Genomic DNA, 16,698 nt, shown 5'->3' with positions numbered 1-16,698 from the left:
CCAGTAAAGAACATCCCTCCATGGCCTCTGCATCAGCTCCTGCTTTCTGACCTGCTTGAGTTCCAGTCCTGCATCCTTTGGTGATGAACAGCAATGTGGAAGTGTAAGCCAAATAAACCCTTTCCTCCCCAACTGCTTCTTGGTCATGATGTTTGTGCAGGAATAGAAACCCTGACTAAGACAGAGGAGAACCTGAAAATAAAAGGTTAAGCTAAGTCATGCTAAACTGGTATTATTAGGGCTAGCAGGAACTGATAGCCCAGATGAAAGGCCTCCCACATAGCCTTGGAGGCCCAGAAGCTGGCAGAGTGCTTACTTAGTATGCATGAAGTCTGAGGTGTGACTTTTAGCACCATGGCTTAAACTAGGTGTAGTAGTGCATGCTTATAATCTCACTGCAAATTCAAAGTCATCATCTGCTACAAAGAAAGATCAAAGTCATACCAGAAGTCAGGAAAAAATCATTCTGATTTTCTCCTGGCTTCATATCTCCTACTCCTCACTCCCCTCATGACAGGTCAGAGAAAGCAGAAGTCCTTTTCCTTAAAGCCAGCCATGCGCCCAAAACTGTTCCTCTGATCAATCTTGGAGATAAAGAAATCCTCTGACCAGCTGGCTGCTATGGCACAGGACTGTAATTTGAACATCTGAAGGTATGATACAGGAAAATGAAAAGTTCCATGTTATCCTCAACTACAAAGCAAATTTGAAGCAAGCCTGAGCTTCATGAGACCACACATTAAAAGATAAAAGCAAGCAATCAAACAAAAAGCAAAATCCACAGACGGGAAGAGAGAACAGAAAGAGAGAAATCCCTGACTTAGTAGGTCATAGGACTTCTATTTCAAAAAGGCAGATAGCCCAGAGGAAGGAATACTATGCAGCGATGTTAAGAGTTTGGTCACATCTCCTCAGTTAAATCTCTTTTGGTCCAATCATTTCCACATGTGCCCACGTGTCATAGAATCTAAGTATATTTAATGTTGCCTTGCATCATCAACTCTTAACTTAAAACAAGACCAATGTCACATAAAATTATGACCAAATACATTTGTGAGGTTTTTTTCTCCTGTTAATCTCTCTTTTGGTATAGGTATAGCATCTATGACTCTTTACAGTGAGTGAGAAGGAATTACACAAGTGTTGACTGGCAACTGACCAGCTTCAGAAAAAATAAGTGATGCAAACCACTGGGTGTATCTTTAAGAAAACTTCCAAACAGATTAGATCCTGAAAGCTATCCTGCAATTAATGAGTGGTTTAATCACTTGCTAAATTTATAATTTACTAATGGCATGGGGGGGCAGTTAATGAAAATTAGAAGCAGGGCCCAAGTAGAAGAACATCTTGCCAAGACCTTCTCCCTGCATTCTCCACCTCTGCTTCCTAGTTGGTCATGAAATGGCTCACTCTATACTCTTTTTCACACCAAGAGTACAGTCTCTCAGGAAGAGGGTCACAGCTCATATAAAAGCTTAAGATGCTTTGGGGAAAAAATGGAGTAACTGAACCAACTGAACAGGTTAGATTAATTCTGAATGGGAATTCCTTCAGAATTTGTATTAATGCTGTTTTTCTTGGGTTGGTGTTCCTTAGAAATGTTAAGCTGGGAAATATATAAATATGTACTTGAAACCACGCCACCTACTTACTTAAATGTTTTCCTACTTGACTTTTCTTTTCAGTATGTAAAGGAAATAAACAAATGAGATAGGATCTACTTACTGTCCCTTACTGGGGCATAGCATTTGATTTTAGTCCCAGATGTTGAAGAACAGCACTTGGATTTTAAACATTCACTCTTGCTGAGATACGGCTGGTTATTACATGCCACCACCACCTGATTGTCCCTTATGATGCATGCTTTCAGAGATAGGAATCGAAGAAAGAATAGTTAGCATGATTAATAAGCACTTTTTACAATCAAATAAATACAAAGCAGGAGAAAAAAGACAAACGTAACAGTATATTCAAAAATATAAATAATGATTAAAGCTAAAGTTAAAATGAGAAAATAAAAGTTACCACAGTTATTTTAACAGTACACTTTTCATCCTGGGTAAACTGTAGAAATATACAAATTGCTAACTATGGGCTATCTTTTTGAGACCAGGTCTCCAGCCACAAATACCCTTGAACTCTAGATTCTCCTGCCTCAACCTCCTGATTGCTAGGATTACAGATGTATACCACATGCCCAGTTTCATACCGCGCTTTGGCTCAAACTCAGAGCGTTGTGCATGTTGGGCAAACATTTTATGAATTGAAATAAGTCCCTAACCTGGTAAGATAGTTTTAAAAGACCTATAAGCCACAAAGGAGCTGGTAGTGACCCAAAGACGGAACTAAATAGTACTTAAGGATACTTTCTGTGATTTTGAAATCACATTTACAGAAAAATAGAGAGAACTAGTAATTATTCTTTTAAGTAAAACAACTCAATCTCAGAAAAACAAATGCTACATACATGTCATCTTTCATACACACATCCTATAATTTAATCTTTATATCTGTGTCATCTCTCATACACACATCCTGTAATTTAATTTTTATATCTGTGTGTGTTAGCATTCCTTCTAGGCTCTGCCCCACAGTTACCTGGCAATAGGCAGGTGTGCCTGACTTACTATAAAAGGGACTGTCTGCCCTCTCCTCACTCTCTTACTCCCTTACCCTCTTAGTCTCTTACTCTCTGTCCCTTCTCTCTCCACATGTTCCTGACCTGTCTCTCCTCTTCTTTCTCTCCCTCCCCTGCCTCTCCCCCACCTTTCTCTGCCTCTATTGCATCCTCAACTCCCCTCCCCATGTCCTAAATAAACTCTACTCCATACTGGTACCTGAGATTAAAGGGATGTCTCAGCATGGGGCGGAGGAGGCACCCCCTACACCTCACTATATCTCACTTTATCCAACATATCCTGGTTCTTTCTTTTTTTATAAAACACAACAGTGTGAGTACATGGTGGGTATGAAACTAGAAAGGAGACTTATGACAGGGGGTAAAAAGTCTTAAGGGAGTAGGAAAAAAGAAGGAAAAAGTAAGTTGAACATATGTGAGGGACTGAGATGGCTCAGAGGTTAAGAGTAGGTCACATCCGGAAGATCAGAGTTAGATTTCTCACATCCATGTCAGGTGGATCACAACTGCTTGTAACTCCAGCTCCAGAAGAATCGAATACCTTTGTTTTCATTGGGCACTTGCACACACACATGTACATAATCACATACTAACATACAGACACATTATTAAAACGATAAAAATCAATGGTTAAAAACAGCATGACCTGAAGCAAAAGGGGGTTACTTTGAGGAGGAGGACAAGGAGGAGACAAGCAGAGGAGAAAGGCCAGAAAAGAGCAGCAAAAACAAACGAAGGACACAAATGCTAGACTGAAACCTAGTCCTTTGTATTCTACTTTTAAAAGGCTAATTTAAGAAATACATATATGTAAAAACCATTTCAGAATCACAAAAATGTGATATATGTATATATACATATATATATATATATATATATATATATATATATCTTAAACATTTATCATTTCTTTGTGTTGAAAATACTACAATCCTTTAAATTGGATAGTTCATAATTATCGTTTTCAAAACAGGTAGCATGTACAATTGATAAATATTAATCCTGCATTTTCAAACACGCAAATCAAAATAGGTCAAATGTTTCTTCTTTTAAAAAAAGCATATGTAGCAGAAGATGGCCTAATCGGCCATCACTGGGAAGAGAGGCCCCTTGGTCTTGCAAACTTTATATGACCCAGCACAAGGGAACGCCTCGGCCAAATAGTGGGAGTGGGTGGGTAGGGGAGCAGGGGGGGGGGGTATAGGGAACTTTCAGGATAGCATTTGAAATGCAAATAAAGAAAATAATAATAAAAAAAGAAAAAAGAAAAAAAGAAGAAGCAGGACTGGGAATGTTGCTTAGTAAGTGCCTGACTAATATACATGTGACCCTGGGTTGGATTTCCCAGTACCACATAAAACCCAGGCTTGGTGGCATGTGGCTCTAATTATAGAATTTGGAAGATGGAAGCAAAAGGAACAGAAGTTTAATATCATATCATCCTTGGGTACATAAAGAATTTGAAGATTACCTTTGGCTATATTGGTCCTTGTCAAAAGTAATAAAAGGAAGAAATGGAGAGAAGAAGGGGGAGGGGGGAAGAAGACGAAACTATTTGATTTGATGAAAAACAGTTTTATACAATTGATTTTGATTAAAAGTCTTGTGTTAGGATAGGAAAATTAAAATTATAAATAAATAAATAAATAGATGGATGGATAGATAGATAAATAAATAAATAAATAGATTTGAACCATTTTCAAGGTCACTTTTTCAGTGTTTGTACTACTGCAACCATCCTAGGCAAGTGTTTGACAGTTTATTTATGATTGTTTTCAAAGCTCTAAAGCTTAAACTATCATTTATTTTTGTTATACTCAATAAGCCCTTCTTTTAGACTATCCAAAAATAATACTTTCCAGACTTATTTTCTTGTTCATTCAACTTGACTATGGCAGTAGCTTTAAGAATCCGTTTATTTTGCTATTCTCATAGGTAGTAAGTGTTACAATAGCTATTTTATACTTGATGAAACCACTAGAGAAGTTTAAAGAGATTTTTTTTTCTACAGAAAAGTTGAGTGGTGAGAGATGGAATTCAACAAAGGATTTAACTTTAAATATGTTGGATTTTCTTAGAATAAAGTCTACATATTTTTTAGTAAAATCATGACAATTTATGAGAAACTTCAGTTTGAGAGCGGACCACATGCTGCACAAAATAAAGCATGTATATTTGTGGTTAATAGTTCTCAAAGGCTATCATATGCTTGATTTAAAACTAAACAAAACAAACAACAACAAAAAACACCATATACTGATCACAAAACGATGTAACTTGAAACCTGAGCTCTTTATCATTAACACAGATGGGGAAAACATCTGGTATATTCCATAACAACAGAGCCACTGCTTAATGCCACACAAGACATCAATTTCACAGTACTGGGTCAGTGACTAAATTAGGCCATGTCACTCAGGTAAATTATAAAGGCTTTACGTATTCCTAAAAATAAAACCATTTTAAGCTAAATTACAAATTTAAGCCTTTATCTGCCACATTTGCCTTGTAATTATTGTCCCACTTTATCTTCGCAATTCCTGGGGTATATATCTTCATTATAAGATGAAAACACTAATTCCAGAGAGATTATCTTGCCTAAGGCAAAGGGCAGAGTCTCAAATGTATGCCTGTTCCTCTCCAATATTGAGAAAGCACACTCTTTCCTGAATACTTAATTACTGTTTTAAACCAAGGACATTAAGTTTTAAAAAATCAACAACTTACTTGTTGGAAAGAAAAAGCGCAACATACTTCCTAATTGGGGTTCAAGTTCTGCAGCTTCAGCAAGCAAGGGCAATTTCACTTTTGGAGACAGAGAAGTGTTAATAAGTGAAATTATTAATCCCAGGACATATAAACATTTGTCATTTTTCAATGAAGCTTAAATAGTAAATAACGTTTGCTTAAACTAATTCTGGAAATATAACAGATGTTGCATTTTAATCTGTAACAACATAAGGAGCATTGGTAATCAGATTGTGATTCTGCAAGAAAACTGAAAAAGTATTAAAATTAGCAAATATTTAACATACTGTCTCACACGTAGTGTTGGCCTTCTGAACAATGATTTAAATAACAATTTTTGCCAAGCAAAAAGCTTAGTGTTTAAAGGCCTACCAATGGAAAAATCAGGAACAAAAAAGAAAAGAAAAATCAGAAACAGTAGGCATTCCAAGTAAATTAGAACCTATGATACAAAGTCTTGAAAGCTGCTGATGTCCTTACACAAGGACCTCAGCCCTCTTTTGTTCTACTACAGAGAACCCAATTTTAGTTTTTTTAGTTTCATTTGCATAATTCTCTCCCATGTAAGAAAAACATTCTCCAACCATCTCTTTAATTATGCCTCGGTTATTCCTTTATATGGCTCAATTATTATTTAGGAAAACACTTATGTTTTTAAACTCATTTTTATTTTAAAGAACATTCCAATGATTATCATCTGCTTAGAATATTATTCGAGCTATATATTTGCTAATATTTTAAAATCTTTTTGATAAATTCATTATTTTGTTATTATTTGTTTTGTTTGGTGATATTTTTTTTCTTTTTGGTGCTTCAAATTAAACCCAAGAAGGGTCTTGCACAATGTACCACTGGGTTATTATGTTCCAGTAAAACCCTGAAGTATACCTGTGACAATAGTACAACCAAATGCCACTTTTCTTGTACCCTCACACCTTTTGTTATTATTAGCCAATCCGAGAGCCAAAATAAAATAATCTGACCTGGTGCTAGCAAGATGAGTCATTGATAAAAGCACTGCCCCATACAGGGGAACGCCAGGGCCAAGAAGTGGGAGTGGGTAGGCAGGGGAACAGGGTGGGGGGAGGGTATAGAGGACATTCGGGATAGCATTTGAAATGTAAATGAAGAAAATATCTAAAAAAATAAGTTAAAAATTTTTAAAAAAAGAAACACACAAACTAGTTACAAAAAAATTACAAGGAAAAAAAAAGCACTTGCCAAGCAAGTCTGAGAACCTTCATTTGATCCTTGGAAGGTAAGTATAAAGGAAGGAAGATAAGAACTGATGTGACTCGACAAAGTTGTCCTCTGACCTTCATATGCAGTCTATGGCATATACAAACATCCATTTACTCACACAAACATATATCCCCACGTAATAACATTATTACATTTTATTATTCTATAATATAGTGTCATTATTATAGTTGACATAATATAAAATATAAATACTATAATTATCATAATTTAATTGATATTATTGATATTGTTAGGGAAAAATAATATAGCACATTTTAATAATGTATAATTGTTTATAATTATAATATAATTAATAAATATTAATGTTTATATAATATTGCTAATTTCTATAATTACTATAATAATTACTATTATAGGTGCTAGTGAGATGCTCAGTAGTTATGAACAATTTTGTTTCAGAGGACCAGAATTCACCACTGGATTCCCACCCCATCCCCCTCAGCACTGCCTTATAGGCTCCTGCTACATCATCCCAACTCCTGTGCCTCATGCCCCTCAATCCCTGCCTCACTACTCCCTTTCAACCCCCCTAGCTCTCTATCTTGCCCTGCCACCTTTGACCCCATTACCCTTGCTGACTAGCACCCCAATCACCCTCCTTTTGCTCCAATCCCTTCCCAGGCCCTACCCATTGCTCTCTCCCAAACTTGTCTTCATCTACCTCACACTTCCCAAGTCTCTATCACCCCTTCTCTAGCCTAGAACCAACACTCACCAGTGTTCACAAGACAGAACAGGACAACCAGAGTCCAGAACAAAAGTAGAAGCAGGCCCAAGTGCCTCTGGGTCCACAAATACTGCAGACACTGGCTTACTGAAGTCCAGAAGCCAAACCGAGGGCCATCTGCCATGTTGTTCCCCTGGTCGGAATTCGGAAGCCCCTGATACTTATTGAGGGAAAGAGTATCGTCTCTGTACCCTGTGTCAGCAGCTGTTATCTTTGTACGTGCTCCACGATAAGCACAGCTCTTAAATCTAGATCTATTGCTTCCCTGCCTTGGCCTGGGATCCCAAGGCATGATTGAGGTCTCTGACTAACCAACCTGAGGCGATAGTGACGCACCACTGCTTGTGGACAGTCCAGAACCTTGTGGTTAAACTCTCGTGGGACTAAACTCTCATGGAACTTTGAGCTCTCGTGATAGCTGCTGATCTCGTGAGATTTGGGATTTATCTCAGTGGTAGAGTGCTTGCCTAGCAAGCACAAGGTCCTGGGTTCAGTCCTCAGCTCTGGGAAAAAAAAAAAAAAGGGCTAATTCTTGATGACATTTTTCTGTAACCTTCTATACACCTGCCAATTTTAACCCTTTAGATGGATGATACTTCCACTCTACTTACCATGTTATTCATGTGTATAAATGTTTACTTAATACATAAAGGAGTTTTACAGTATATATACTAGAAACATTGCTACTTATTATATATTAACAAAAATAAATAACTAAAATAAATTTCATCAGGCTTCCAATTCCTCTTAACATTTCTGTTTGTGCTGTAGTTGTCACAGTCACTATAATTAGTCACATGTAGTAAACATTAGCCAAAAGTGGTTTTCTAAACATAAATTTTAATTATCTAAAATTCAATGAACTTAAGAAATCAGTTTCTCAATCATAGTCTCTATATCAAAGATTCAATAACTGCCTGACTTGTGTAGCTTGTTAATATCATCTTGGACATAGGGAGTATTTCTATAGTGTCAGAAAGTAGTGGTACTGAATATGATACATCTAGAGTCAATATGGCAGATACTCAACAGATAATTATAGTAGGACATTATAAGTGAAATAAAATGGTATTTTCCTTCCAGAACCCCTAATATTGAGTTGCAAATAAACAAAAGGACAGAAGCAAAAATTAGAAAAATTATAGAATGATTAAAAATGTGTATAGTTTATTACCATACTTAGAATTCATAAACTTGAAACCCTTCCTCTTACTAGACCTGAATGTGTCATAGTGTCATATTTCAAATGGGATGCTTCACATGGTCTATATTTCCCTTTCTAGCTCTAGAATCTGTCTCATGGGCAACTCACATTAATTCTCTTGCATTTAGTCAAAGGACCTTTAAAGTGATACTTCAAATAGTATTACTCTAATGCATTTGAGTTTGGAAGGAATGTGAAAAATACTCCCCTCAATTACATATTCATTTTTAATCCTTCTAAAATATATTCACTTTCTACTAAATCTCTTCTATCATTCCTTGCAAAATTACTAGATATAGCATTAAAGGAGAAGTGGGAAAGATTATTCAAATAATAATTAAAATTTATCACACAGTGTTCCCCACTCCAATGTCAGGGAATATTTCACAATGATCTTTAATTATAGGAGCTGACAAGATAATAACCTGCTTTCCATTTTTTTATTTTTGTTTTTCTGTTTTCTTTTGCTTCAGCATCACCAATACTATTTTAATTAGAACACAACTTTCCCAAAATACTTAACAACTACTGAAACTATTGCTTGCAACTGGGGAGACATAAAGTATCTGAGATTTTGCTCTCTACTTTCAAGTATCATGGAACTGAAGCTTCACAGATGCCAGCATAAATTGCAAAACTATTAAGTAGGTGATAAAGAGCAAAAACATTCTTTTTATACAGGCAAAAACTCAACAGACCCATGAAACACTGCTCCACAACAACAAAAACCTTATTCATGTTATAGCACATATGAAAAATAAAAATAAATATATGAACAGATACCACAAAACTACCCTGGGGGCTCAGAAGATCAAGCTAGAGGGTGGCAGTTCAGTTCTGACTACTTCACTGGTTAGCTCTTTCAGGCTTTGCTTTCCCCTGTACCAGTTAGTGGCTATGGAGGGCCTGACTCTGAAGATACCATCCACTTTTGGCATTCTATGAGTCATTAAATATAGCATTTGAGAGATTTTGTAAGCAGGTAAGGCCCAATGGTCCTTATACATTGCAATCTGTCTAAACAACCTGCACCATACTGTTAGAAACACAGACTTGAGCATTTCCAGGTATTCATAACACTAATATAAGATTAGTGCCACAAAAAAACAGTGCAGTTTCTATCTTTCTTGTCCATTTTTCAGTTCCATAAAAAACACTTTATGCCATAAAGTTAAAAAGAGAAGATGCTTATTTAATTCACATGCAAGAGCATAGCAGGAACATGTGTGTGACATCAAATAATCTTGTTTATCTTGCATCATAACATGAACAGTAGTAACATCATAGCTTGAAGGAAAGCAAAGTGATAGCTCTGGTGGTTTGAATGTTTGGCCCAGGGAGTGGCACTATTAGGAGGTGTGGCCCTGTTGGAGTAGGTGTGGCCTTGTTGGAGAAGGTGTGTCACTGTAGGTGTGGGCTATAAGACTCCTTTCCTGAATACTTGGAAGCCAGAATTCTGCTAGTACCCTTCAGATGAATACATAAACCTGAATGCTGCCATGTTCCTGCCTTGATGATAATGAATTGAACCTCTGAAAGCCAGCCCCCCCCCCCAAAAAAGTTGTTTTTATAAGAGTTGCCTTGGTCATGGTGTGTGTTCACAGCAGTAAAATCCTAAGACAAAAATTGGTACCAGGAGTGGGGTATTGCTGTGATAGGCCTCTGACCATGCTTTTGTTTGGAAGAATGTGGATTTGGCGATTTTAGATTTGGAAAGTCATGGAATGTTTTAAGTGGGTCTTAATGAATCATCCAAGTAGGAATATGGAAGACTGTTGCTGTGAGTGGTTTCAAATATGCAGACCTGGCCCAAGAGGTTTCAGGGAAGAATAACTTCAATATGTGGACTAGAGGTTGTTTTGTGGTATTTTGGTGAAGAACTTGACTGTTTTTTGCCCTTGTCTAAAGAGTCTGCCTAAGGCTAAGGTGAAAAGACTCAGATTAATTGCACATGCCAGCAATTGCACATGCTGAAGGGACCCTGATAAAGCAGCCTCTTGTGAGGCTATGCCAGTGCCTGGCAAACAAAGAAGTAGATGCTCACAGTCAGCTATTGGATGGAACACAGGGCCCCCAATGGAGGAGCTAGAGAAAGTACCCAAGGACCTGAAGGGGGCTGCAACCCTGTAGGTGGAACAACAATATGAACTAACCAGTACCACCTGAGTTTGAGTCTCTAGCTGCATATGTAGCAGAAGATTGCCTAACCGGCCAACATTGGGAAGAGAGGCCCCTGGGTCTTGCAAACCTTATATGACCTAGCACAGGGGAATGCCAGGGCCAAGAAGTGGGAGTGGGTGGTTAGGGGAGCAGGGGTGGGAGGGTATAGGGAACTTTCGGGATAGCATTTGAAATGTAAATAAAGAAAATATCTAATAAAAAAATACTCAGATTAATTACACTGACAAAGGACTTTAGAAATGCCCATCACAGACTTTGTTCTCTAATTAAGTCTCATGAAGAGCATTTTGCATAAGCATAGCAAGCTTAGAAAAGAAAAATATAAAATATATGGTTTGAGTATTAAAGGGGTACTGAGAAATGAAATGGAGCTGAATCCTGTGTTTAAGGATATTAAATTGAATTAAGGGAGTGGTAAACTTGGGACAAGAACCCACCCAGCTAAGTTTAGGTCCAGACATGCTGCTACACACCTTTAATCCCAGGAGACAAAGTCAAGCAAATCTCTGAGTTCAAGGCCAGCTTGGGAAAGAGCAAGTTCTAGGTGAAGAAAAAGCTTAAGTCCAGGCATGGTGGTACATGCCTTTAATCCCAAGAGACTGGGGAAAGGAGATCTCTGAGTTCAAGGTTAGACTGGGATAAAGCAAGTCCCCTATCCAGCTGTGGTGGTATGCACCTTAATCTGGGCCACACCTTCTGCTGGAGGCCTACATAAGGACACTGGAAGAAGGAAGACTCACTTTTTTTTTTTTTTTTTTTTGACTGCCAGCATGTCTGTTGAAAATTACTTCTACAGAAGACCAGCAACTCTTATAAACAAAACCATTTAATTGGGGTTTGCTTACAGTTTCAGAGGTTAATCCATTATTAGCTTAGTGGGGAACATGGCTGAAAGCACAACTGTACACAGGCAGACATGGTATTGGAGAGGTAGCTTAGAGTTTTACATTCATATTCACAGGCAGCCGCAAGAGTGACACTGGGCCTGGCTTGAGTATCTGAAACTTCAAAGCCTATCCCCAATGACACAGTATCTCCAACACCTATGCCAAGAAGGCTATACCTCCTAATAGTGTCACGTCCTGAGGACCAAGCATTCAAATCTATGAGCCCGTTGCAGGCCATTCTTATTCAAACCATCACACAAACTCTAACAGAATCTTATAAATTACCAGATATAAATTAAAAATTAGTCACTGGCTTTCCTCTTTCTCCTTTATATACCATTGTGTTGGTCAGCTTGCCACCACTGTGATAACATACTGAAGAAAATAACCTTAATGAAAGAAGAATTTAATTTCATTTATGATTTCAGAGGTTTCATCCTGTAGTTGACTGCAATGGTTTGAATAGGAATGACCCCATTGGCTCATATATTTGAATTCCTAGTCTCCAGGGAGTGGCACTATTTGAAAGGATCAGAAAGATTAGGGCATGTGGCTTTGAGTTGAGGCAGATATAGAGTATCTCTCTGCTATGTATCAGGAAGTAGCTCTTAGTTACTGCTCCAGGATCTGCTACCTATCATGATGCCAGTGAACTAAACCTCTGAAATTGTAAACAACTCCCCAGTTAAGTGCTTTTCTTTGTAAGAGTTGACTTGGTCATGGTATCTCTTCACAACAGTAGAACAGTGACCATGACAATAGCTAATTGCTTTCAGGAATTTGGTAAGGAATTCAAATAACAGAATGTGGTTGAGCAAAATTGCTTACTTTATAGCAGCCTGGAAGCAGAGAAAATGAAAAGAAGGGTCGAAAGACAGATTTCACTGTTCCATGTAGCAGTAATAAACTAAACCACTTTGGCTTCCAGTGAGTCATATGCACACACCCACCTAGGAGCTATCTGAATTGGTGAATGAAACACACACACACACACACACACACACACACACACACACACACCAATTAATTTTAATGTGCTTTGACTAGCTCAAAGGCTGGGCAGTTCTTATGCTTGTACTGTTAGCAAACATTCCCCTCCAGTACTTCTGAATTAGCATTTTTTAAAATCTGTATTTCATCTCTGCTACCCCAAACACAATTGGGGAAGTGGCCCATTTGTCCACTTTCCCTTATTCTCACATGTGGATTCTTTCTTTTTTCTTTTTTCTTTTTTTTTTTATTGGCTATTTTATTTGTTTACATTTCAAACGTTATCCTATTTTCTGGCTTCCCCTCTGGAAACCCCCTATCTCATGCCTTTTCCCCCTGCTTCTATAAGGGTGCTCCCCCACCTACCTGCCTCGCTGCCCTGGCATTCCCCTACTCTGGAGCATCTAGCTTTCACAGAACCCAGGGCATCTCTTCCCATTGCTACCTAACAAGGCCATCCTCTGCTACATGTGTGGCTGGAGCCATAGGTCCCTCCATATGTACTCTTTCGCTGGTGGTTTAGTCCCTGGGAGCTATGGGGGGTCTGCTTGGTTGATGTTGTTCTTCCTATGGGGCTGCAAACCCCTTCAGCTCCTTCAGTCCTTTCTCTAACTCCTCCATTGGGGGCCCTATGCTCAGTCCAATGGTTGGCTGTGAGCATCTACCTCTGTATTTGTCAGGCTGTGGCAGAGCCTCCCAGGAGACAGCCATATCAGGTTCCTGTCAGCAAGCACTTTTTGGCATCTGCAATAGTGTCTGGGTTTAGTGTCTGCAGATGGGATGGATTCCCAGGTGGGGCAGTCTCTGGATGGCCATTCCTTCAGTCTCTGCTCCACACTTTGTCTCCATATTTCCTCCTGTTCCCCCTTCTAAGAAGGACTGAAGCATCCACACTTTGGCCTTCCTTCTTCTTGAGCTTCATGTTGTCTATGAACTGTATCTTGGGTATTCCGAGCTTTTGGGCTAATATCCACTTATCAGTGAGTGCATACTGTGTGTGTTCTTTTGTGACTGAGTTACCTCACTCAGGATGATATTTTCTAGTTCCATACATTTGCTTAAGAATTTAATGAATTCATTGTTTTTAATAGCTGAGTAGTACCCCATTGTGTAAATGTACCACATTATCTGTATCCATTCCTCTGTTGAAGGACATCTGGGTACTTTCCAACTTCTGACTATTATTATAAATAATGCTGCTATGATCATAGTGAAGCATGTGTCTTTGTTATGTGTTGGAGCATCCTTTGGGTATATGCCCAGGAGTGGTATAGCTGGGTCCTCAGGTAGTACTATGTTCAATTTTCTGAGGAACTGTCAGACTGATTTCCAGATTGGTTGTACCAGCTTGCAATCCCACTAGCAATGGAGGAGTATTTCTTTTTCTCCACATCCTTGCCAGCATCTGCTGTCACCTGAGTTTTTGCTCTTAGCCATTCTGACTGGTGTGAGGTGGGATCTCAAGGTTGTTTTGATTTGCATTTACCTGAGGATTAAGGATGTTGAACATTTTTTGAGGTGCTTCTCAGACATTCGCTATTCCTCAGTTGAGAATTCTCTGTTTAGCTCTGTACACCATTTTTAATAGGGTTATTTAATTCTCTGGAGTCTAACATCTTGAGTTCTTTGAAATTCTTCATTGCCAATCAAATCCACCGTGGGACAGAGACCCTCAGCATCAGCCTTTGGGTGCAGAATTGAATTACAATTGCAGTAGAACCAATTATTAACAGTTGCAGGCATCACCCCCAATAATATACTTTTCCAACTAGGCCTCAGTCCCTAAAATTTGTACCAGTTTCCAATAATTCATCACATTATGAGTCTATCAATGGATTAATTAATTCATGGTTTCAACTCCTTTATTATCTCATCAGTTCACAAAAGTTTCACATCAGAATACTGATTGGGGACTAAGCCTTCAACAGATGAGATTTTGGAGGTCATTCAAGGTGTAAACTATAACAATACCTTATAAAATTAAATACTCACATAGTCTGTGACTCAGAGCTCCCATTTTTCAGGTATCTATAACTTCTCACATATACTTAAGGAATTGTGCACAAATATGTTTTCGTTACAATTGAAAGATATCTCAGTTGGCGAATGAAAATAAGCCATGGTTAGTAAATACAACACATAGCAGTAAATAGTGATCAAGATCAATCACTTGCCAATGCAGCAATTAGCTTTCATGTTAGTTTGCTGACTGACATGAAGTGACAATCTAAAGTTCTAATTTTTGCATCATCATTATTTTCCTAAGCTAAATATTCCCTACACTTGAATGATGCTACACTTTAGAAATCCCCCTGATGATCTGTAAGTCAAAGGCTTAATTGTTCTTTTTTGGTTTTTCTTGTCTTGGCTCTCATATGGTAAACAGGACTTAACTGTCATGTACTCAAACCATCATGTACTATGTAGCAAAAGGTTTAAAGCATCAGAGCCAAGAAACTAAACACTAAAAATTCTGAAACAGTGAGCCAGAAGAAACTTCTTGTGTATATACTGATGGCAATATATTAAAAGTAATATGTTTATAAAATAGTAGAAGCCTTATTGTGGGAATGAGAAGCAAAATGGAAACAATTTTCAAGTAAAGCATTAGGTCTCATGCTTTTCATAATCCCTTAGTTCTTTAGCCCACGTTGTTGAGGTTTGGTCTTGCTGTCTATTCTAATGCTACATGTGGGCCCCCAAGATCTGGACCCTTCACATAGACCCAAGTGTCACTATGTGGCCCTACCCATGAGTTATTTCTGATTGGTAAATAAAGATGTCAATTGCCAATAGCTGGACAAAAGAGACATGGGTAAGTTTTAGGATTTCCAGGATTGGGGATGGAGGAGGACAATGAGAAGAAAAAGATGAAGAAATGGGGGAGAAGTTGCCATGGGTTAGTGAGCCATGAAAACATGACCCTGAGGACTGGCCAACTGGAGTTAACAGAAGCCCAAATAAAACATAGTAAGTAATAACTCGGGGATATCAATAGGAAAGTAGATTCTAATAGCATAGAGTGTAAATATACGCTCAGCTCTAGTGTTGATTAAATTTTATTATAAATATAAAAGTTATGTATGTCTTTTATCTGGGAACTAAATGGTCTAAGGTAAGGTAGAAACCCAAGATTGGGATTAAGTAATTTCTATAACACCATGTATTTTGCTTTCAGTAGAAAAAGAATCATGTATTGATGTCTTGCTCTTGTTCACAGTATACACCCACATCCTGCAAAACAGCATCTCAAACTCGGAGTGCTTTTTCTAGGTTCTGTTATACTTGGTCTTCAAGAGTGATTGCATTGTTCTTGTAGGTCAACTTTTTCTAAGTGAGATAGCACACAGAAGCTCAATGAGACTGATGTGATTCTGCATTACTGCAATTCTATCAGGGAATGTGAATCTCTTAATAGAGGCAATTTTGTGTAAGATATACTAGCAGTGTTTAAGTTCTTAAATAAGTATATAAGTGCTAGATTTAGGAAAGTTGTAGAAATTAGGAAGATAAGTCTATAGCAAGAATATATTCAGGAAAATTGGACTCAAGGAGCAATTAACAGGAGAAAAAATTCATTGCCTAGTACTGTAAAACTAGCCAATTGCACATGGCCAGTGAAGCCATGGATCTTAGAGAATAATATATTACTGTCATGTTACTAAACCAGTATAATTCCTAACTGCACTCTAAATACTTATCCTTACACTTAGAGATAGCTGCAGCTCTCACACAGCATCAAAAAACCTTCATTTTGGTGCAGTAGCAGACCAATACAGAAAGCCACAACTAGTCAAAATACAGAGAACTGACCATGTGATACCCAGCCCCACATGATAGGTCTAAAATGTAGCCCCTAAACCTAACGTAACATCATAGAATCTAAAAGAAAACTAATGAAAAACATGAAAAACACTTATAGAACAACAATATGAACTAACCAGTCCCCCCTGAGCTCATGTCTCTAGCTGCATATATAGCAGAAGATGGCCTAATCGGCCATCATTGGGAAGAGAGGCCCCTTGGTCTTGCAAACTTTATATGACCCAGCACAGGGGAA

The 16,698-nt window shown here is 38.0% G+C and overlaps 1 protein-coding gene across 3 annotated transcripts in view; it reads right to left on the bottom strand.

Annotated features, from left to right (window-relative positions):
• Fmr1nb (FMR1 neighbor) overlaps positions 1–7,774 on the bottom strand; it is a 15,765-nt gene extending 7,991 nt beyond the window's left edge. Inside the window, exons 1-3 of one of the 3 annotated variants that reach the window (XM_021188422.1) lie at positions 7,365–7,774; positions 5,366–5,443; positions 1,726–1,863 (exon numbers count right to left, since the gene is read on the bottom strand). In XM_021188422.1, coding sequence (XP_021044081.1) covers positions 1,726–1,863; positions 5,366–5,443; positions 7,365–7,668 — 520 coding nt within the window. In that variant the 5' untranslated portion in view covers positions 7,669–7,774. The remainder of the gene's footprint in view (positions 1–1,725; positions 1,864–5,365; positions 5,444–7,364) is intronic. The other 2 variants (XM_021188424.1, XM_021188425.1) reach the window with 2 other exon arrangements.
• Positions 7,775–16,698: the final 8,924 nt, after the last annotated feature.

This window comes from Mus pahari, chromosome X (assembly GCF_900095145.1).
Source record: "Mus pahari chromosome X, PAHARI_EIJ_v1.1, whole genome shotgun sequence".
NCBI classification, from domain to species: Eukaryota; Metazoa; Chordata; class Mammalia; order Rodentia; family Muridae; genus Mus; species Mus pahari.
Note: the sequence above shows the minus strand (reverse complement) of the source record. Positions and strands in the feature narration are given on the sequence as shown.